The 25,029-nt window shown below is 40.0% G+C and overlaps 1 protein-coding gene across 2 annotated transcripts in view; it reads left to right on the top strand.

The window, feature by feature from the left end:
• Nucleotides 1–25,029, top strand: part of LOC126106471 (endoribonuclease Dicer-like) — a 292,820-nt gene that overhangs the window by 204,512 nt on the left and 63,279 nt on the right. For both annotated transcript variants that reach the window (XM_049912758.1, XM_049912757.1), the window contains 3 exons: nucleotides 7,290–7,509; nucleotides 19,187–19,350; nucleotides 23,142–23,320. In XM_049912758.1, coding sequence (XP_049768715.1) covers nucleotides 7,290–7,509; nucleotides 19,187–19,350; nucleotides 23,142–23,320 — 563 coding nt within the window. The remainder of the gene's footprint in view (nucleotides 1–7,289; nucleotides 7,510–19,186; nucleotides 19,351–23,141; nucleotides 23,321–25,029) is intronic.

Genomic DNA, 25,029 nt, shown 5'->3' with positions numbered 1-25,029 from the left:
GACAACAATTTTCTACAGCAGTATGACACACTTCTCAAACTAGAAAAAAAACAGTCTTGGTAGTTTGGAGAGCATTGTTAAGCACAAAAAACTGTGTGTGGCATATATTACCTGTAATCACAAAAACATTGTGAGCTAAGTGTGTAGCATATATTACCTATAATAACAGTCATTTCATTATCAACTGGAAGTATTGTATCACAACTTTTTAATAAAAAGAAACATTTTTTGTTTGTTTTTATTTACTGTTGTTGTTGTTGTGGTCTTCAGTCCTGAGACTGGTTTGATGCAGCTCTCCATGCTACTCTATCCTGTGCAAGCTTCTTCATCTCCCAGTACCTACTGCAACCTACATCCTTCTGAATCTGCTTAGTGTATTCATCTCTTGGTCTCCCCCTACGATTTTTCCCCTCCACGCTGCCCTCCAATACTAAATTGGTGATCCCTTGATGCCTCAGAACGTGTCCTACTAACCGATCCCTTCTTCTGGTCAAGTTGTGCCACAAACTTCTCTTCTCCCCAATCCTATTCAATACTTCCTCATTAGTTATGTGATCTACCCATCTAATCTTCAGCATTCATCTGTAACACCACATTTCGAAAGCTTCTATTCTCTTCTTGTCCAAACTATTTACCATCCATGTTTCACTTCCATACATGGCTACACTCCATACAAATACTTTCAGAAATGACTTCCTGACACTTAAATCTATACTCGATGTTAACAAATTTCTCTTCTTCAGAAACGCTTTCCTTGCCATTGCCAGTCTACATTTTATGTCCCCTCTACTTTCGACCATCATCAGTTATTTTGCTCCCCAAATAGCAAAACTCCTTTACTACTTTAAGTGTCTCATTTCCTAATCTAATTCCCTCAGCATCACCCGACTTAATTCGACTACATTCCATTATCCTCGTTTTGCTTTTGTTGATGTTCATCTTATATCCTTCTTTCAAGACACTGTCCATTCCGTTCAACTGCACTTCCAGGTCCTTTGCTGTCTCTGACAGAATTACAATGTCATCGGCGAACCTCAAGATTTCTTCTCCATGGATTTTAATACCAACTCCGAATTTTTCTTTTGTTTCCTTTACTGCTTGCTCGATATACAGATTGAATAACATCGGGGAGAGGCTACAACCCTGTCTTACTCCCTTCCCAACCACTGCTTCCCTTTCATGTCCCTCGACTCTTATAACTGCCATCTGGTTTCTGTACAAATTGTAAATAGCCTTTCGCTCCCTGTATTTTACCCCTGCCACCTTTAGAATTTGAAAGAGAGTATTCCAGTCAACATTGTCAAAAGCTTTCTCTAAGTCTACAAATGCTAGAAATGTAGGTTTGCCTTTCCTTAATCTTTCTTCTAAGATAAGTCGTAAGGTCAGTATTGCCTCACGTGTTCCAGTATTTCTACGGAATCCAAACTGATCTTCCCCGAGGTCGGCTTCTACTAGTTTTCCCATTTGTCTGTAAAGAATTCGTGTTAGTATTTTGCAGCTGTGACTTATTAAACTGATAGTTTATTTACTAAGTGCATGGAAATGTGAATATTCACAATAACAATAACCTAGCAACTTGGTGCAGTGGTTAGCACACGGGACTCTCATTCGGGATGACAACGGTTCAGATCCATGTCCAGCCATCCTAATTTAGGCTTTTTGTTATTTCCCTAAAAGTTTCAGGCAAAGGCTGGGATGATACCTTTAAAGGACATGGCAGATTTATTTCCCCAGGTTCCCACGATCCGAGCTCGTGCTCCATCTCTGATGGGCTCGATCTCGACAGAACTTTAAACTCTAATCTTCCTTTTCTTTTTATTCATAATAAACTAAAATTTGATTCAAAAATGTGAAACAACAAACAGTTAAAATAAATGTTATTTGTATTAAACTTTTGATTTAGTATCTGTTAATAAATAAAGAATTCAGATAAAAGTTTTTAAAACAGTAGATACTTACTGGAATTGAGCCAGCAAATTTGAAAGTACAAGACAAGTAAATTTCACTCTCTGCTACTGGCAGCCCTTTTAAAATACATGAGATGTTGTGTACTTAACAGCAGTTGGAAATATATAGGGTTTCGTAGGTTATTTTTGAGTTTCAAAAGCCCATCCATGGCAACTATCATTTTCAGAATTCATTGCGTCGTCTTTGTAGGAGACCATTTTCTATAAGGTGAAAAAGTCTTTATATAGTTGTCAGTGGTAGCTGGGGCCTAAAATGGAAGGTTGTTTATTAAATTATTAAAATATTGCTGTTGCTCTAAAGTTGCCTTTAAATGAGCCTGACAATGTTCATGGGGTTGAACATCCTGTAGAGGTATATTTATAGAGAAAAAGTCCCTCTTCGTTTTCTTCTTCATGGTGAATCTGTCGTTGACTCTCTCGTTGAAATCCAGAAGCCTGTGAATCATTTCCTTTCCATTAGATAGCATGGCAAGAGCAGACAACCGATCTTCATCAATAGTTCTTCTAACAAGGGAAACTCCCCATCGAACACCCCTCAGATTTAGTGGTAAGACGCCCCAGTGGATAGCCTGTCAAAAACTGAACAAAGATCAAGCATGAAAACAGGAAGAAGGTGTACTGACCTTGGAAAAAAGAAGGAAAACAGAAACAGTGTATGGTCCATATCTAATCTGTGCAGTATCAAATAACGTTAACAACCGTCGTGTCGTGCTTATGTGGTCATGGTGTTAGACTGTGAAAGAGGAGATCCGGATTCGAATCACATACGATCCATCCCCCCTCCACCCCACCCAACTCCGCCCCGCCCCACACACACACACACACACACACACACACACACACACACACACACACACACAAAATTACAAATTTCCTGTCTAGTCAGTCACGTGTCTGTTCGCTGTATTCAAATTTGTGTATATGTTGTGGCGTAATGTCAGTTTGCAACAGCGATGTGTAACGAAGGGACCTCCAGACATACGTACCTGCAATTTTTTCTAAATGGATACCACATGTTATGCCTCTTGGATTCCGCTTTGGAAGTTTTGGTTCTTGAATTCCTTTGTTGTAACATAGTTCACACCCATTTATTTGTTGTTTTCACTTCTGTGAGAGGTCCATGCGGCACATCGCCTGTTCTCACTGTTCATTACAGAAGTAAGAATAGATTACCGTCATAAGTAACTGTGATTCATAGTGATAGCAGGTGAGATGCCACATAGACCTCTCACAGAAATGAAAACAACAAATAAATGGGTGTGAACTGTGTTACAACGAAGGAATTCGAGGGTCAGAACTTCCAAAACAGAACGCAAGAGGCATAACATGTGGTACCTGTGTAGAACAAATAGGAGGTACATAAGTATGGATGTCCCTTCATTATACATTGGTATTACAAACTAACATTACGCCTAAACCGTATACAAATTTGAATAAAGCGAGCAGACATGTCAATGATCAGATGGAAAATTCGTAATTTTGTGTGTGTGGGGGGGGATATTGTATCAAGTGCGAATTGATCCCATGTCTCTCTTTTCGCACTCTAACACCATGACCACACAACTACGACATAACGATCATTAACATTACTTGATATTGCACAGATTAAATTTCAACCATTCATTGTTTGTGTGTGTGTGGGTTTTTCTTTTTTTTTCACTGTTCAGCACACCTCCTTCCCGTTTTCAAGCTGTATCTGTGTTCAGTTTTTGACAGTCTATCCGATGGGCCAACTTACCACTAACTCCGAGTGTGGTGTGATGTGGAGTTTCCCTTGTAAGGAACGTTTTGATTCACAACAAAAAGGAGAAACATCTCTCTGATTCACACGTTGTCACTGCGATGGTAACAACTAATTTCAGTAATTTCATAACATCACCAAACGGTTTTTGCAGGTTACCTTCAGTCAAAAACTTCAGAAGGACTGTTGCACTTTCCATTTTTTGAAAAGTGTTTTGAGAAGAAATGGCTTGTAGTTCTGCTTTTAACTTAACTGTATTTGAAAGTGGACAGGGTTGTACAACAGTAGAAAAATTTGTTTCAGTGAAAGAAAGAAGTGCTGGACATGTACGATAGAGGCCTGCAAGTGCTGGAGAATTCAAATCTGTTTTTGCTCTATTGAATTACAGTCTCACATACTTCCTTTGCTGCAATATTCTTTGCTGTACACATGTTCTCACACATTCTTCTTGTTATATTTGGTTCTTCCTCGATTATGATATTATCAACATCGTCTCTAATTCTCAGAATTTCGTTTTCAAATGATGTTATTGCTTTCTTTATTGAGACAGGACCAGTGGTGCACTTTTGTAATTGGCTGTACAAGATATCCATGTGGGACATTATTTTATAAAATATGTCTAACCAGAAGGAAAATTTTGGCTGTTGCAGTTTCAACCGTAGACCATATGCTCGATTTTCAGTTGCCGTCTGTTTTGTTGGTAGCTTCAGTGTGTTGAAGACATTGTAGAATGGCCTCTTTATTTATGTAATCTATAAGGACTGTTCCTGATTTAAAGCTCCATCTTGTAACTGATCCATAAGGGACTCTTTGTTTCACAATTGAGTCTAGAACAGCCACTTTTTGAGGTGAATGAAAGAATAATATTGACACCTCTGCAGTAGTAATGGAAATCAATTTTACTTATTTTGATTTGTAGCTTGGACAAGAATTAAGTTAGTTCATTGCATAACAATGCACATAATACACAAAATAACACACTTCTCCAACAGTCGTTCGGACCGCTGCACGTTAACTGCGCACGACCCAAGTATCGTCATAACTTTGAGATGTTACTTTTTCTTTCTATTTGTAGACACCATCAGTGAGGGCATTTTAAATTCAAACTGCTAAGGAGGAAGCATCAGTATCAGATGAATATAAAAATGTCCAAAATCTTTCAACATTTTATCCAGTTCATAATAGATAATGGAATACCACAACTAAGAGTAATTGAAATACCACAACCAACAGAAATTTAGAAGATACATCAGAAGTTTCACATGTTATCACAGACGGAAAATCTGACTCCACCCCTTCTGCATTAATTTCCTCATGGCATAAATGTAACATACACTCCAGTAAATCATTTTGATACCCTGGGATGTACTCTTAAAGACTGTAGCATTGTACACGTGCTCTTTTACAACTGTGTCTAAAGCTGAAGTGAAATTTATTAGCCCTCTTAATATTCCAGAATTGTTAGATTCTTTTGTCCACGTAAGGCAAGTTCACGTTCACTGCAGAACGTAATACAGTCAGTTACTTTGGAGAGAACAAAGCGATTTTTCCTTAAGTTATCATTATAGCTTTGTACATTTTGTAAAGCTGAGCCAATCTGTTGCCTAATTTCTGCTTTCCCAAGGACTGTTAAATGTAAAAAATCATTCTTATGTCAATAATGTAGGAAAAGAGAAATTGCTACTTACCATAGAGACGACACTCTAAACTGTAGACAGGCACAGTTAAAAGGCATGTACACAGAGCTTTCAGCCACAGCCTTCATCAGTAAAAGAGAAACACATGCCATTCATACACACAGGCGAGCACATCTCATGTACACATTACCGCCACCTCCAGAATCCCGGGCCAGAATGCAACTAGCACGTGGGATGCAAGCAGCAATCATTCTTACGTGCAATAGATTCCCCACACTTCTTAACCTTCTCTGTTAGATGACTCAGATATGACATGCCAGCTAACAAACAGCAAACACAGAAGACAAAATTGTTTATTTGTAGAAATGCAGATGCAAATCCAACTATTTCTGTTATACATATTTATGTTAAAACACCTGCAAAATGTTTTACCTCAGCTTGTTTGTACTTGTTTCAATGTGAGCTTAGGCATCAGCCTACTGAGCTTCTTCATTTCCCTCTTCTCTTCTAAGCTTAAATCTGAATCGAACTATAAAAAATCCTGGCTGGAATAACAATAATATTAGAAAAAGATGGATTGCTACTCACCATATAGCGGAGATGTCGAGTTGCAGACAGGCACCACAAAAATGCTACTAAACGCGTAAGCTTTCAGCCAGAAGGCATTCTTCTGAAATGGACAAAACACACACACACACACACACACACACACACACACACATACACACACCCTTTTATGAAAAAGCAGGCCACACGCAAGTGACTACAGTCTCTGGCTGTTGAGGCTGGACTGTGAACAACTCTGCATGATAGGAAAGGGATAGGTGGGTGAAGGACAGTGACCGACTATCCCGTTACCTGTTCCCACTCCAGCACTACACAACCTTAAATTCAACATGTCCATACACAGTCTTTTTACTTGTCTCCTTTTCTGCCCCACCCTCCCCCTCTGCCCTCCGTCTGACTGCACCCAGCTGCCCTATCCTCTCTCTACCTCGTCTCGGTGTGCTACCACAAGCAGTACTTTGTCTTCTGCTCCTACCCTGCTATTTCTCCCCCTCCCAGCATCCTCTTTACCTGCACTACTCACAATGGTTTACACATCATGCGCTGCTGCTTGCAGTGTGGCCTTGGCAGCCAGAGACTGTAGTCGTGTGTGTGTGTGTGTGTGTGTGTGTGTGTGTGTGTGTGTGTGTTATCTCTTTCAGAAGAAGACCATCCAGTCAAAAGCTTACATATTTAGTAGTCTTTCTGTTGTGCCTGTCTCCAACTCAACATCTCCTCTAAACAGTGAGTAGCAATGTATCCTTTTCTAATATTGTCAATGTTTGAGCTTAGAGCGGAGAAATGTATTTCTAAAAGATACTGAACACTTTCACTCTTTGTTGTGAAAACGAACTCCAAGAACAGAGGAATATGCAGACAAACACTAAATAATGATAAATAAATAACTAAATGCGTTGTTGAGCAACTGTAAGAAAATTATTCCATTACAGTGAAGACACACATGGTAACTGCTTTGGTTATCAGTTGCAACCATTCAGTATGGGTCAACTAGTGTGTTTCCACAGAATCTGACTTGCATTTGAGCTGGTCCTTTAACCAGTGCAAATGAGCATATTACTAGGGACATCTGTTCTTGCCCTCACTGCCAAAGGAACATCTGTGGGCTTACAAAGGTTGAAAAGAGAAATTGAACCTCAGCAATGCCTGAGCTATGCTTTGGCACGTATGTCTGTTACCTGAAAGACTTTAATGTTTTTCGTATAGTAATAATAGTTTGGAAATGCAGATAACATGACCTAATATGAGAAAGAAACACTTAGGAGCATGTGCCACCACTGACAGTAGTTATTTTCTTACATAATTTTATGTTTTTAGATTCATGTGTGTAATTAAGCTATTTACAAGTGTAAAGTCTAATACACTTTTGTATTTCCACAGCTTTGTGATTTTCCTATATTTACAAATGAAGGACAAATGGACGTCACAATTAGTAGTAACTACAAGGAATATGTTCTCTCAGAGGAAAAGGTCAACCTCTGTATGGGTTTCCGAAAGTTGCTGTTTGGTTATGTTTTGGACCTGTTGAAGGATTTCATGGCCTTTGATGACAGAAATGAAGGCAATTCTTACTTTGTGGTCCCAGTGACCTACAGGAATGGTAAGATTTGTGTTGCCTTTCTGCTATACAGATATGCCTAAAAAGCTAATTGTATTGTTGTTAAAACACACACACACACACACACACACACACACACACACACACACACACACACGAAATTTCTATGATTTTCTTGTCTTTTGTTAAGGTGTGCCTTGACTTGTTCCCCATTTGTGAAGGTTCTCTGTTTTTATGGTATCTACAGAATGTTATGAGTAAATCAAAGACACCATTGGAAGACATCTGTATTCTAACACACTCCGTTAAAACTTTCTATGCGATGCTGTTTCATGACTGTATTTTTGATGGCTATGTTAAGAAAAAATTGAAATAATACATCATAGTAAGTTTGACCTGTTTGAGGACATTGGTGTATCATTACGTTTAGTGTACACTTTCTCTAAAGCACACAAGTGGGAAGTTATAGTTGCAACAGCCTCCCAAAACAAAAGATTAAAAATAAAACAATGGAATATCCAGGATGGAATGTAACAGTATAATGAAAAATAAAGTTGCTTCTCACCATATAATAGAGATGCTGATTCACAGATAGGCACAACAAAATGACTGTCACAAATAAAGCTTTCAGCCATTAAGGCCTTCATCAACAATAGACGTGTACACGTGATTATCTGTGACTCAGCATCTCTGGTAAATGGTGAGTAGCAACTGTCCTTTTCATATTGTTGAAAAAGTAAAAATATCTTTAGATGCAAGACGTCTGATCATATTTTTCATAAAAATAAAGACGCTGCTTGACAAAAAAAATAAAAAAAATAATAATAATAATAAAAAAATAAAGCACCTGGAAGTGGAGGAGGTAACGAAATGAAACTTCACTGATTGTGAGAGGGTTTGTGATGTTATCTCAGTGATTACAAAATCAAGTTACATTTACAAGGAACTTGGCAGTGTGATCCAACTTATCAGTATAATGTTGCACCGTGTCAGTGCTGTATGTGTGCACTGATTCTCTTGGGTTGGGTGTCATAAAGCCATTGTTTTCTCTCCTGAGACAATTGGGCCCATAACTGTTGTAAGGGGTCTCAGTACCCAGGTGCCAGAGTAGAGTTGACATTTGAGATGGTCCCAAACCTTTTCCATAGGGGACAGATCTCAGAATACCTCCTCAACGCCACACAGCCAGCGCGTGCATTGTCCTGTCACTTTGTGGCACCACAATACTTTCGCACGAGATCTCTAAAACAATGGGGATGCGGGATGCCCGTGATGTACCATTGTGCCGTCAGAGTTGCCTTGATAACTGCCGACTGTCACCCAAACGTATCGTCGGTGACTCCCTGCTCTGTTATGCCGAGAGTAACTCCCTCTCCCTTGCACCGAACAGGGCGCGACAGCATTTGTTGGCTGTCCGTACTTCTCAGGCGAGGCAGCTCTCCAAATGCAGCGCACTGTGTCGTGTTAACGGTAGCCTGGGCACGGGACAGTAATTCCGTAGTCTTGCTGCTGCTGGCCTCCAACCGATGGTGTGGGATGACACAGAATGCTTCAGGAAGTCCATTACTTGTTCTCAGACAGCAGGTGCAGACGTCGAATTGTGGTGCCCTCGGTGCACAATACAGTGATCCTCACTTTAGGTGGTCGTACACAGTCAATCGGAACTTCGGTGGCGTGTGTGGCTGCCCTCACATTCCTGTGACATTTCAGGCCACTGTTACATCCCGTGTCCACAAATCTGGGTGTCCCACGATTTGACCAGCTGGCCAAATGTTAACCCACAATTGAGGCCCCCTTCAAATTTTCAGGCGCCAATAGTGCAGTCTCGCAAGAGTAAGAGTCATTTTCGTGTCCTTCACTGCGATCGCTCAACATCTGACACTGCTCACACGTTACTAGGTCCAGTGACAACCCTAATGGGCTCTTGTGACCATTTTACCCATCACAGAGAACTGCAACTCAATCATTTACATTGTGCAATCACTTGTTTACCTGCTGACAACCAAATACGTCTTCTGGGTGCTTCACCCTTGTTACTCATGACCTTGACACATACGGTAATTAAATGTGTAATGAATAAATTATTTTGTCCCCATAATACTTGGATCTTTGCATTTTCTTTCACTCTTGCTTACAAATGTGTAGCATCAGAATATAGCCACACTTTTATTCGAAGAGCGTGTGCCTAGAAGCAAAATTTGTGCCTGCTCTAGTCCCATACTATTCATTAAGCGTATTGTGACTGTTCAGCGGAAGCAATTAACATTCTTAAAGAAGTGACACATGAGTAATGCTTCACATACCTCTCCTTGGCACTGAATGACACACAGGACTTACAGTCATGCTTCCAGCAATTATCTAAAATCAAAAATGGTCTTAATAAACATTTGACAATATTATGAAAAGGTACACTGCTACTCACCACGTAACAGGGTTGCTGAATCACTAACCCTCCTGGCCTCAATCTCCATTAGTCATTGTCCTTCACCCACCTATCCCCTTTCCTGTTCCCATTCTAGCACTATGCAGCCCTCTATTCCACCAATGCACCCACAGTCTTTCCACTTTTTTTCCATAGCCCCCACTCCCTCTACTCTCTGTCTAACCTCCCAGCTGCACCTAGCTGTCCTGCCCTGTCTCCACATTATCCCTGTGTGTTCTTGTTCCGTCTCCACCACTATCCTGCCATCCCTCCCGCTCCCCACCTCCCACCTCCCTGATTGCTTCTCCCATCGTGTGTTGCTGCTCCACAGTCTGGCCTCGGCAGCCAGAGACTGTGGTTTTGTGTGTGTGTGTGTGTGTGTGTGTGTGTGTGTGTGTGTGTGTGTGTGTGTGTTTTGTCGAATTGTCAAATTCAGATGAAGGCTTTTTTCGCTGAAAGCTAACTTGTTACAGTCCTTTTTTTGTGCCTATCTGCAACTCAGCATCTCCACTGTAAGATGAGTAGGAATCTATCCTTAAATAATATTTTCGTTATTCCATCCTAGATTACTATTGCTTAATAAACATTTTTTCTGTTGTGTACAGCTCCCTATCTCATTCTCTTACCACTTCAAAATAATAAAGCAAATAATAATAATAATAATAAAGCAAATATTTGAAAACTAGAGGGCAAAGATGAAAATATTTTGGGAACTATCCCATAATGACTCAATGCTGAAACTTGGCAGTCCCTTCAGTAAATAAGAAATATTTTTCTAAGTTTTTCTGAAATCTGGAATCAAAGGAAAGCTTTCTTTTAATATGTTATCAAAATTTGTTTTACATTTCAAGTTGTGCTTTTACTTTTACAAACCTTCATCCATAATTGAGCTTTTTGCTTTATATGGGACAGAATAATGTGAACAAGATGATGAGTGAAAGAAATGTACCAATTTTTATAATTTTAATGAGTGACTGTTGGAAACTGTAGCAAGTGGTTGTAAGAGTGCAGTAGGAAAGCTTAAGAAAAATCTTATAACATTGGCTTGGGAACTTTGCTCATGTTACTAATTCCAGATAATTAAACAACTAATAGCTTGAAATTACCCTAGCTGGAACACCCCAGCTTATTCCTGGTCTATCTAGTAGAAACCACATCTCACATGTTAAATTATGTAGAATCCACCTTACTCACCATGTTGTTGTTGTTGTTGTTGTTGTGGTCTTCAGTCCTAAGACTGGTTTGATGCAGCTCTCCATGCTACTCTATCCTGCGCAAGCTCCTTCATCTCCCAGTACCTACTGCAACCTACATCCTTCTGAATCTGCTTAGTGTATTCATCTCTTGGTCTCCCTCTACGATTTTTACCTTCCACGCTGCCCTCCAATGCTAAATTTGTGATCCCTTGATGCCTCAGGACATGTCCTACCAACCGATCCTTCTTCTAGTCAAGTTGTGCCACAAACTTCTCTTCTCCCCAATCCTATTCAATACTTCCTCATTAGTTACGTGATCTACCCACCTAATCTTCAACATTCTTCTGTAGCACCACATTTCGTAAGCTTCTATTCTCTTCTTGTCCAAACTATTTATTGTCCATGTTTCACTTCCATACATGGCTACACTCCATACAAATACTTTTAGAAACGACTTCCTGACATTTAAATCTATACTCGATGTTAACAAATTTCTCTTCTTCAGAAACACTTTCCTTCCCATTGCCAGTCTACATTTTATATCCTTTCTACTTCAACCATCATCAGTTATTTTGCTCCCCAAATAGCAAAACCCCTTTACTACTTTAAGTGTCTCATTTCCTAATCTAATTCCCTTAGTATCACCCGACTTAATTTGACTACATTCCATTATTCTCGTTTTGCTTTTGTTGATGTTCATCTTATATCCTCCTTTTAAGACACTGTCCATTCCGTTGAACTGCTCTTCCAAGTCCTTTGCTGTCTCTGACAGAATTACAATGTCATTGGTGAACCTCAAAGTTTTTATTTCTTCTCCATGGATTTTAATACCTACTCCGAATTTTTCTTTTGTTTCCTTTACTGCTTGCTCAATATACAGATTGAATAACATGGGGGATAGGCTATAACCCTGTCTCACTCCCTTCCAACCACTGCTTCCCTTTCATTCCCCTCGACTCGTATAACTGCCATCTGCTTTCTATACAAATTGTAAATAGCCTTTCGCTCCCTGTATTTTACCCCTGCCACCTTTATAATTTGAAAGAGAGTATTCCAGTTGATATTGTCAAAAGCTTTCTCTAAGTCTACAAATGCTAGAAACGTAGGTTTGCCTTTCCTTAATCTTTCTTCTAAGATAAGTCGTAAGGTCAGTATTGCCTCACGTGTTCCAATATTTCTACGGAATCCAAACTGATTTTCCCCGAGGTCGGCTTCTACTAGTTTTTCCATTCGTCTGTAAAGAATTCATGTTAGTATTTTGCAGCTGTGACTTATTAAACTGATAGTTCAGTAATTTTCACATCTGTCAACACCTGCTTTCTTTGGGATTGGAATTATTATATTCTTCTTGAAGTCTGAGGGCATTTCGCCTGTCTCATACATCTTGCTCACCAGATGGTAGAGTTTTGTCAGGACTGGCTCTCCCAAGGCCATCAGTAGTTCTAATGGAATGTTGTCTACTCCCGGGACCTTGTTTCGACTCAGGTCTTTCAGTGCTCTGTCAATCTCTTCACGCAGTATCGTATCTCCCATTTCATCTTCATCTACATCCTCTTCCATTTCCATAATATTGTCCTCAAGTGCATCGCCCTTGTATAGACCCTCTATATACTCATTCCACCTTTCTGCTTTCCCTTCTTTGCTTAGAACTGGGTTTCCATCTGAGCTCTTGATATTCATACAAGTGGTTCTCTTTTCTCCAAAGGTCTCTTTAATTTTCCTGTAGGCAGTATCTATCTTAAGCCTCTACATCCTTACATTTGTCCTATAGCCATCCCTGCTTAGCCATTTTGCACTTCCTGTCGATCTAATTTTTGAGACGTTTGTATTCCTTTTTGCCTGCTTCATTTACTGCATTTTTATATTTTTTTCCTTTCGTCAATTAAGTTCAATATTTCTTCTGTTACCCAAGGAGTTCTACTAGCCCTCGTCTTTTTACCTACTTGATCCTCTGCTGCCTTCACTACTTTATCCCTCAGAGCTACCCATTCTTCTTCTACTGTATTTCTTTCCCCCATTCCTGGCAATTGTTCCCTTATGCTTTCCCTGAAATTCTGTACAACCTCTGGTTCTTTCAGTTTATCCAGGTCCCATCTCCTTAAATTACCACCTTTTTGCAGGTTCTTTAGTTTTAATCTACAGTTCATAACCAATAGATTGTGGTCAGAGTCCACATCTGCCCCTGGATATGTCTTACAATTTAAAACCTGGTTCCTAAATCACCATAGCACTATGGTAAACAACACTCTGTTGTCAGCAAGCCTGATGAGCACAGCAGACTTCCTGCACCATATGTCTTTCGCCGGCTCTTGTCGCATTGCACCTTGTGGCTGAGAGAATGTGACACTGTTGTGATGAGCTTATGAGCGAGTCTGAAGACTGAGATGAGTGGCTCTATAGAGCAGTTCATGGCTGTAAAATAAACTGATTTCTACAAACCGAGCAAAAGCGAGAACAATAATATTAACTCAGAATTTGCTTGCGATTTGATTAAGCTCCATTACGTGGAATCGGGGATAATACGGGCCACAAGTGGGTGTTGAAGGAATGCGAGGGAGCTGTTTTAGTCGAGGCAAACATAGAGGGCGCATATTAGTTGCAAACCCTCTGGGCAGTACTCACACAAAGTTTGAGTTCGCAAATACCAGATTCACAGACTAGTTTTAAATATAAAAATCAGGCTCCATCCATTTTGAAATTAGGTTGTGGTACAACATGTTTGTGGCTCCTTGCATGATTGAAAAAGTGACAAGGATAGCAGAAAGAAGCCAGGTAAGAAAGTAAAAGAGCTGAAGAATTTCTGGCAGTCACCTCACAGGATGAAGAGATTTTGATTTGTTTATCCATTTTGATGCAGTTAGTGTCCTTTGGGTAACAAGTATTCTTATCACAGGTGAACATGTTACACAAAAAGCATCACACAACACAGGAGAAAGAAAAATGGCTACATTTCATTTATGTCCAACAATAACATCTGTGTCCACATTACTCTTTCGGTTGTCCTTGTTTACAAGTACTGAAGTCTCCATAAAGGCTGAATATCATTTTTATATTTGTAACTGAAACATTTTCTGTGAGTGTGGTCATACACATACTCTGATCAGCTAGAACATTATGACCACCTACGTAATAGCCGATATGTCCACCTTTAACACGGATGACAGTGACAGCGCATTGTGTCTTGGAAGCAATGAAGCCTCGGTAAGTCGCACACACAAATCACTTAATTCCCATAAATCGTGGGGAGGGGAGCCACGAGCTCTGATGCCACATTGTCACATCCCAGATGTATTCTATAGGGTTCAGATCTGGTGAATTGGGTGGCCATCGCATCAGTTGGAACTCAGCATTGTGTTCCTCAAACCAGTCCATCACACTATTGGCCTTATGACACGGCACATTATCTTGTTGAAATCTGCCACTGCCATTGGGAAACGTGATAGTCGCGAAGGTGTGTACACGGTCTGCGACCAGTGTACGATACTTTTGCTGTCGTAATGCCTTGCACAAAATCCACTGGACCCATGGAGGTCCACATGACTGTGCAGACTATGCAGTGCTCTGCCACTGTGCCAACATCCAGTGTCGGTGGTCAAGTGCCCATTTCAGTCATAGTTGCATATGACTGATATGTGATTTGTGCTTGGCATATCCTTTCCTGTTTCTACTCGAGACTGCTTTGAATATATTAAATGTGTGTACATACTGTCATTTCCACAGCAAGACTATTTCTCCATGGCCATGGGTGTGTGTGTGTGTGTGTGTGTGTGTGTGTGTGTGTGTGTGTGTGTGTGTGTGTGGACTCTTACTACAAACAGAGCAAGGGCTTGAAAGCTAGTGTGAATATTGTTTTCTTTTCCTTGTTTCTATGCTCCACATGTCCGTCCACTGCAGGTGAGTGGTTGCCTTTCCCTTATTTTACGTACTGTTCCATCCAGGAATTTCCACTATTGTTTTTACGTGTATGTACATAGTACTTTCTATCATATTAATAATAATAATAATAATAATAATAATAATAATAATAATAGAATTGTAAAAATGTTCTGTCTGTCTGTTTAAACAGAGTAATCTCCAAAACTACCAAATTTTCATGGGGTTTTCACAGGTAACTTCAGCATAGGTTGGGGGCAACGTTTAGGCTTTATTTTGTCGAAGTCATATCATGGAGAAAGTAATATGAAGTTTCATCTAAAATCTTCTACTGAACTTAATAGTGTGGGTGTTTAATCATGACTGTGTAGTACACCAAAGAACCAGCAGATGGCACTGTTAATTGTTTTTAACTCAGTGACAGATGTATTTTTGAAAGTTTATGTCACAGACAGAATTAAGCAGGATAGTATTTATAAATACCAACTAACAGAGCATTTGGCTAGGATATGTGGATTTACTGATTTTGCTTCACGTTAAAAACTTAATTATGTTCCTTTGCTCTTTCTATAGAAAAGTTTTATTTATATTCTTTGATAGGAAAAATAAATTTATTAAGTTTGCTTCATGATTGTAGAGCCTACTCATTTCATTTTGTTTTGTATATGAATAAAAATGTCTATAAAACTGTTCAGTTTTCTGAATACACCAGAACACGAAGATGATGAGGTGAGACTTGCTGTGGCTCGAGAACAGTGGCTTTAATTTGCTCACGAAAAGTCCTTCTGAAAGAAAGGCACACTGTAACTCTGACCTCAAGCTTCATGCATTATCTAACGTCACTGAACCCTTCACTCACAGAGGCTTACAGTTTGTTCTTTCGAACATAACAACGTGAAAGTGGAAATTTTGACAGCAAGAGGTTCAGGCGAATGAGTTTTTATACCCCGAATCCCACTTATTCCTAACAGTTTACCATTTTGCTTTAACTGTGTACAATTCCTGGTTATCTTACTTTATGCCATGATCGCAAACAAAATCACAAGGCCAGCTGCTGCATGTTGTGGGCATGGGCCTTAGTGTCAGTAGCTTTTCGCATGGCCACCTCTACATGATTAAGCTTTGTAAATAAATTCCACATGTAGGAAGCCTTTGACACAGCAGTAAATAAATACCCTGGCAGTGCCATATTTCACAGCTAGTCATTGATAAAGCCTGTTCATAGTGTTTCCATATCTCATCAGGTACGGATATTGTGATGAAGTAATTAAACTTCACCATCACATTGTATGCTGATATTTGTGAAATTATCATCTGATAATCTGAGTTCTTTTGTTTCCATGTAATTGTCTCAGTCTTCGGCATCATTGCCCAAAGCATGTGCTATTTCCTCTGACGGGAGCAGCACCAGTCACAGCAACAACAAAATTAACAGTAACAATAATCGTACAATATTCATGTACAAAAATAATCGTGACAAATGGTATACACTCGTACATTAGACTACTGGCAGCTCTGTGGTGTCATTCAGTTGTCAGGTCTTATAACTGCACACCAACACTAAGCAAGCTTACTATTCATTAATTTCTGCACAAACGAGATCCAGCTGAGGCATTTTCATTGCACAGTGGAGAAGTTACTGAGGAATTGCAGTATGATGGTGATTGTAAAGTCAGCAGGAAGTATATGGTGTAGTGTGCAATGAAGGGACTAGCATGTAATTATTTTCCATTTTGATAAGTTTACCTGCTCCAATGACATACAAATATAAAAGAACTGTACATTATGTACAACCAACTGAGATGATGCATTTGTAAAAACACAAGGCTGAATTTTATTATTTATTTATTTATTTATACATCCATCCAGCAATCATCTCACAGTGATATAGGATTTATGTCTATCGTGAAAAGGATGGATTGCTACTCACCACATTTTGGAGACACTGAGTCGCAGATAGGCACAACAAAAAAGACTGTTGGTCAAGTAAGCTTTCAGCCAAAAAGGCCTTCATCCAAATTAGACAGCATACACAAATTCATTTATTCACGCAAACTCAACCCGCGCACACATGACTATTGTCTCTGGCTGCCGAAACTCACCTCAGCAGCTAGAGACAGTGGTTTTGTGTGTGTGTGTGTGTGTGTGTGTGTGTGTGTGTGTGTGTGTGTGTGTGTTGTGTAATTTGGATGAAGGCCTTTTTGACTGAAAGCTCACTTGTGTAACAGTCTTTTTGTTGTGCCTATCTGTGACTCAGTATCTTCACTAGGTGTTGAGTAACAATCTATCCTTTCATAGTACTAAGACAAGTTTTGTCATAATAATAATAATAATAATGTGGAAATAAATTGCTCAAAATATACATACACTATGTGATCAAAAGTATCCGAACACCTGGCTGAAAATGACTTAAAAGTTCGTGGCGCCCTTCATTGGTAATGCTGGAATTCATTATGTTGTTGGCCCACCCTTAGCCTTGATGACAGCTTCTACTCTCACAGGCATACGTTCAGTCAGGTGCTGGAATGTGTCTTCGGGAATGGCAGCCAATTCTTCACGGAGTGCTGCACTGAGAAGAGGTATCGATGTCGGTCGGTGAGGCCTGGTGCGAAATCAGTGTTCCAAAACATGCCAAAAATGTTCTATATGTTTCAGGTCACGACTCTGTGCAGGCCAGTCCATTACAGCGATGTTATTGTCATGTAACCACTCCGCCACAGGCCGTGCATTATGAACAGGTGCTCGATCATGTTGAAAGAAGCAATCGCCATCCCCGAATTACTCTTCAACAGTGGGAAGCAAGAAGGTGCTTAAAACGTCAATGTAGGCCTGTGCTGTGATAGCACCATGCAAAACAACAAGGGGTGCAAGCCCCCTCCATGAAAAACACAACCACACCATAAGACCACCGCCTCCGAATTTTACTGTTGGCGCTACACACGCTGGCAGATGATGTTCATCGGGCATTCACCATATCCACACCCTGCCATCAGATTGCCACATTGTATCTGTGAATCGTCACTCCACACAACATTTTTCCACTGTTCAATTGTCCAATGTTTATGCTTCTTACACCAAGTGAGGCATCGTTTGGCATTTATCAGCATGAAGTGTCGCTTATGACCAGCCGCTCGACCATGAAATCAAAGTTTCCTCACCCCCCTCCGCCTAACCATCATAGTACATGCTGTGGATCCTCATGAAGTTTGGAATTCCTGTGTGATGGTCTGGATAGATGTCTGCCTATTACACAATACGACCCTCTTCAATTGTTGGCGGCCTCTGTCAGTCAACAGACGAGGTTGGCATGTACACTTTTGTGCTGTACGTGTCCCTTCACATTTTCACTTCACTATCACATTGGAAACAGTGGATCTAGGGATGTTTAGGAGTGTGGAAATCTCGCGTAGAGACGTATGACACAAGTGACACCTGACCACGTTCAAAGTTCGTGAGTTCTGCGACACGTCCCATTCTGCTCTCTCACGATGTCTAATGACTACTGAGGTCACATGTCTAATGACTACTGAAGTCGCTGATATGGAAAGTACCTGGCAGTAGGTAGCAGCACAATGCACCTAATACGAAAAACGTATGTTTTTGGGGGTGTCCGGATACTTTTGATCGCATAGTGTACGTACACACAGAATACACAAGTATGGAATATATAATTATGCTCTTATGAGGATAGGACAGGTGGTTGGCCATAGATTTGATGAAGCTAGCTCCATGGCATTTGCTTGAAATGATTCAGGAAAACCTAAGTAAGGGTGACCAGACAGATGAAAGCCATCCTCCCGAATATGAGATCTTAACAACAGCTCTGCCTTGTTCAGGTGGTCCCAGTTGTTCAATGTTCTTTGATATACACACAGTTTGTTCCAGATTTGGGACAATGGAGGTTCATTCTCTGTCCAGACATCCTGATTTAAGTTTTCTGTGGTTTTCTTAAACCACTTCAGGCAAATTTCAAGATGGTTCCTACAACAATACCGCGTCAACCTCCTGTCTTGTCCCCTCCTCATTAAACACATGTATGTTCATACATCTGTATGTATGACTGACATTTTTCCTTGTATTAATCTGATGTGTCGTATATAATTGTAAAATGATCCTTTGAAAAATAAATTACTGATGTTTATGTATCATGCACTTCAGTACCTTGCATTAAGGCTACTCTGTCTTAAAATTAAGGTGTAATCTTAAGTTTATTTTTCTGCTTTCTCAGATCAAATAGCATATGATATAGACTGGAATGTGATGGAAACTTACAAGAAGATTGAGCCTATTGCTCGCAGATCTCTCGAGCAGCGATCTGTCCCTATTGAAGACTATAGTATTTATCACCATGCTGTTGTTGCACCGTGGTATCGTGGGCTGCCACCAACACCGGTAATATTTCCGTGACAATCTGATACATAAAATTTACTTTCAATTGAGACTGCAGAATGGCATATGATGATGTTACATGTTATTTCACATGATTATCTCTAGTTAGTTATCTTGTTTTACACTAATATTCACACTTATTAATAAAGTAAATAAATGTCTGAAAGGAATCTATATTTATTGTGGATATTTTGTACACGAAGTCATCTAGATTGCTTATTATATTTCTTTCTTTATAACACAATTTTGGCTATTGCCATCACTAGACCGTAACTTAGAACTTGTGAAACAATGTTGAGTGTCTCTATCAACAAAACCTATGCTTATTACTTGGGCCTAGATCTTTTGATACCTAGCTCTGAACACTGTTTTAGAAGTTACATGTTTTGACTTGCTGATGGCAGTAACTAAAGCACCATTATATGGCAGTAACCAAAACACCATTATAAGTAAAAGAAATACATTAAATGATCTAGATAGCTTTATTCACCAGGTATTCACACTCTTTGTGGCCTGCCGAAGAGCCAGTCGGCATTCATCATAAGATTAGCAGCTCAGAACATCAGTGCTTATTTGCTGCTTTTTGATAGTTAACATTCAGCTGTGAATCCCCTGTTTATTGCACTGCATTGAAGATGGTGCAACCGTCACACAAACTGATGGTGTAGCTTTATATACAACAAAAAAGGTATTGATTCTGTGAGAAGTTGATTGTTGGAATGATGAGTAGTTGTGAATGTCATATTACTGCACTGATTGGACTCTAACAGCTAAGTGATTGATCGTTCTGAAGTGCATGACATTTATGCTAATCTGAAGACTTTGCTAGCATTGAATTTTACTGTTTTCATCTTTTTGAATTTTTAAAGGTCCCTAAACATACACAGGTTTAACAGCCGATAGACACCGGCCGCTGTGGCCGAGCGGTTCTAGGCACTTCAGACCGGAACTGCGCTGCTACTGCGGTTGCAGGTTCGAATCCTGCCTCGGGCATGGATGTGTGTGCTGTCCTTAGGTTAGTTAGGTTTATGTAGTTATAAGTTCTAGGGGACTGATGAACTCAGACGTTAAGTCCCATAGTGCTCAGAGCCATTTGAAGGAACAGGGTGATGCTATGGTCAGTCGGCCAATAAATTTGTGTGAAAAGCTTCAAGTTGTAGTTGTAGTTTGCCATTTACAGTTTTCAAAAATTGAGTTATAGGACATTGACATCAATAGGTGTGGGAGCACGGTCCTCTAGTGATGCAAAAGAGGATAGCTATTCACGTATGTAGTTTCAGAATGACGCATATCTTTTGGAAGGAATTGTGACATAAATTTTATGCTTATAAGGAAGCAAACAAATAGTAACAAGAACTGAATCCAGCACTAAAGTCCCTGGCAATGATTTTACACAAATCCTTGGCAGCGTTCGGAAATTTGGAACACACAATAGCGAATAGTTCAGTATAGGTGTATTGTCCTTGTCAACCCAGTTGAGTTGATGAAACCACAACGAAGTCAATATCTGTCATACTGTAAACAGCTTGCAGTGTCTACTAACTTACTATAATGCTATTTAATGGTAAATGTATGTAATTTGTAATACCTGTCAGTATCAAGAAATGGGAAAAGTTATCTTAGTATTTTCCAAATGAGAGAAGCAGCAGAAACAGAAAATTGCTTTAGGTAAAATTTATGTAAATGGCCTTCTGGAATTACATTCTTGGAGGGGGAGGGAAGGGGATAATGGAAAAAAAGAAAGAAAGGAGGATTGGTATGCAGTTACTTTTTGCATGTTACTTTACATTGGGATATGAATGTCCTCGAAAACTATTTAATCAATTTTACCTGAAACAATTTTCTGTTTCTACCTGTTCTTTCAGATCGGAGGATGGTTGTGTGAACAACCAAAATTAATTACCAAATTTAGTGTTGTACATTGTTTGCAATCTAGACAATTAAAAGATTTTGTATAGAAAATTTGTAAAAATTATTGATAATGTATATGAGCTGTACACTGAGGTGACAAAAGTCACGGGATAGTGATACGTACATATACAGATGACGGTAGTATCGCATATGCGAGGTGTAAAAGGGCATTGCATCGATGGCATTTTCATTTATACTCAAGTGATGCGCGTGAAACAGTTTCCGAAGTGATTGTGGCCCCAGGACAGGAATTAACATACTTTGAATGCGAAATGGTGGTTGGAGATAAATCCGTGGGACATTCCATGTCAGAAACTGTTAGGGAATTAAATATTCAGTGATCCACAGTGTAAGGAGTGTGCCGAGAGTACCAAATTTCAGGCGTTACCACTCATCACTGACAACGCAGTGGCTGATGGCCTTCACTTAGTGACCGAGAACTGTGTCATCTGTGTAGAATTGTCAGAGCTAACAGAGAAGCACCACTGCATGAAATAACTGAAGTAATCAATGTGTCAATGTGGGATGTACAACGAACGTATCCGTCAGGACAGTGTGGTGAAATTTGGTGATAATGGGCTACGGCAGTAGACGACCGATGCGAGTGCCTTTGCTAACAGCACGACATCGCCTGCAGCTCCTCTCTGACTGTATTGGTTGAACCCTAGATGACTGAAAAACCGTGGCCTGGTCAGATCAGACCCAGCTTCAGTTGATAAGAGCTGGTAGTAGGGTTAGAGTGTGGTGCAGACCCTATGAAGCCATGGACACAAGTTGTCAACAAGACACTGTGCAAGCTGGTGGTGGTTCCGTAATGGTGTGGGCTGTGTTTATATGGAATGGTCTGGGTCCTCTCATTCAACTAAATTGTTCGTTGACTGGAAATGGTTATGTACAGCTACTTAGAGACCATTTGCAGCCATTTATGGACTTCGTGATGAAATTTTTATGGATAACAGTGTGCCAAGTCACTGGGCCACAATCGTTCACAATTGGTTTGAAGAACATTCTGGCTAATTTGAGTGAATGATTTGGCCACCCAGCTTGTGCAACGTGAATCCGGTCAAACATTTTGGGACACAATTGATAGGTCAGTTTGTGCACCAAATTCTGCACTGGCAACATTTTTAATTATGGATGGCTATAGAGGCAACATGGCTCAATATTTCTGCAGGGGACTTCCAATGACTTGTTGAGTCGTTGCCATGTCGAATTGCTGCACTGTGCCGGGCAGGAGGTGGTCTGATATGATATTAGGAGGTATCCCATGACTTTTGTCACCTCAGTGTACAAATATTGCCTTAAACAGTCCTAGATGGAATTTGTACATGTAATACCTCATTTAATATGTCTGCACTATGCTTCTTTGTATAGTCACTTCTCATAGATCTTTAAATAATGTGGAACTACCATTGTTTCATCAATAATTCTTGAATGGGAGAAACTTGTGCATAGGTAGCTTCATTGTGCTTGACTACCAGTGTAACTTATTTGAAACCGTTTTTTTTTTTTTTTTTTTCTTCAGCCACTTAATCACAAGTTTATTGATGACTAATCTGGCACCAGATGGCAACTGTAGTTGTACATACATTTTCCATGTCACAGTTAATATTTCCTGCCTCAGTCAGTAACTGTGTGGACAGCATGGAGAACGGTCGACTTGATCTGCATTGGGAAACATTGTTTCGGAAATGAGATACGGTTACCAATTGAGTTTGCAGTATTAGATTGTAGCAGTTACAGGGTATGATTTGTATGAGGAAGTATCTACACATTGACTCCCTTGTGCAGTCTTTTACTTATATATCAAAGCAGAGAAGCTTTTATGTTTCGATATTTTCATATAATGGTTTTATTTATGCACATTTTTTTCTATTTTGCAGTTGTATATTGTAACAAAAGTGTGTGAGGACATGTCACCTCAGACACCATTTCCCTCTCCAGATGTCTCATCCTATGAAGATTATTTTGTTTCCAAATACAATTTGACCATTGTACAGAAAGAACAACCGCTCCTTGAAGTGAAGTCAATCCCCAAGACCTTAAACTGGCTGAGGCCACGGTAAGTATAACTGTTTCACAAATTATAAAAAATGTGCATGGAGAGTGGGTGCCTTCATATAAAAAACTTGGAACTTCTATTTTGTCTCCCTCCCTACTCCCCTCCCCCCTTTCTTTTTCTTTCTTTTAACTCATTTATATCATTTTAGAAATTGAATTCTTCATGCTTGCCTTAGGCCCTTGCTTGTTATGACTCAAAGTAGTGGGATCATATGGCCCCAGATGGCTCTTGCATGCAGTTCAGTGAATATTGCAACCACACAACTTTTTGCTTTGCTGTTTTTCTCTTTGTGTGTTGTCCTTCTTTTGTGATAGGTGAGGGGTGGTTTTTAAAGTTTGAGACTGACCTCGAAAAATTAAACTATGATCACAAAACTTTAACATGGCACATTTTTCTCAACAATGGATCATTTCTTCTATTGAAAACCAGTTTATTTGGCAAGATTTGCGACAGTTTGTCGCTTACAACCATAAACTGTTAGCACTGCGTAGCGGCAGTCAGCAGCTCGTGTTCTTGTGCTGAATGTTGCCATCTCTCGGTCTCAGTGGCCGAGGTTCAGTTCGTGGCTGGGTGAAGGATTTTCTTTGCTCTGGACTGTGTGTATTTGTTTTGGTGGGGGAGGGGAGTGAGTCCTCCCCATGATCGACACGCAAGTCACTGAAGTGGTGTCAAATAAAAACATTTGTATACACCAGCTGGTCAGAACTGCCATACACACATTTCACTTCGCTACACCGTGACAGACCAAAAAAACAGTCTGCTTCACTTTGATAGATGGTGGTCAGTTCTTCACCTTGGATTGGTGCATAACGTCTTTACAAGATCTTAGTGTTTTTCCACCAGTTTAATAAACACAACAGCTATACATAACATAGACTTTAGTCATCAGTGGTATATTCTCCTTCACTATTTAAACATTCCACCAACATTGGAGTATCTTTTCAATTCCATGGCTGTAGAAATAGTCTAGTTTTTAAGCAAAGAACTTGTTGAACCATGTTCAGAGCGCATTTTCATCTGGAAAGGAAGTTCCATGAAGGTTGTTCATTAGAGAGTGGAAAAGGTGAAAACCTTGTCACTCCTGTACTGTGTTGTTGTTGTTGCTGCTGCTGCTGCCGCCGTCGCAAAAGGCCACATAAACCTTGACTATGTAGGATTACCACACTGTCAGTTGTATGTCTTCTTCTTCTTCTTCTTCTCCTCCTCCTCCTCCTCCTCCTCCTCCTTCTTCTCCTTCTCCCATTGGCACTACACCCCAGGATGGGACGTGGCCTCCTCAATAATTTACCGCCATCCTCTCTGGAATTCATTGTAGACCTCCAGGTATGGCAACTAACTTGGGGCGCGTCTTCTTCAACACCATCTCAACCCTGGTCATCCTCTTGCTCTTCTGCCTCCAGGTCCACTGCAGCAGGCTTTCCTTGCAGGATCTGTCTCATCGAGTTGTATTACGTGTCCAGCCCTTCTCAACGTACACAACTTTATGAACTTGACCTCCTTATAACAGTCGTGAAGCTCATCATTCCTTTGCCTTCTCCAACTCCGATTTTCATGTACAGGTCCAAAGATTCTCCACAGTGTGTGTCTTTCGTATGATCTCTGTCTGCTTTCACCCTGCTTTGCAATCATCTCATGTTTCTGAGCCATATGTAAGTACTAGATGTATCAGTGTTTTATGGAGTCGGCACTTAGTCTCTCTTGGATTTAAA

The sequence above is a fragment of the Schistocerca cancellata genome, chromosome 10 (genome assembly GCF_023864275.1).
Source record: "Schistocerca cancellata isolate TAMUIC-IGC-003103 chromosome 10, iqSchCanc2.1, whole genome shotgun sequence".
Taxonomy (NCBI): Eukaryota; Metazoa; Arthropoda; class Insecta; order Orthoptera; family Acrididae; genus Schistocerca; species Schistocerca cancellata.
This window is presented reverse-complemented; position numbering and strand designations above follow the sequence as displayed.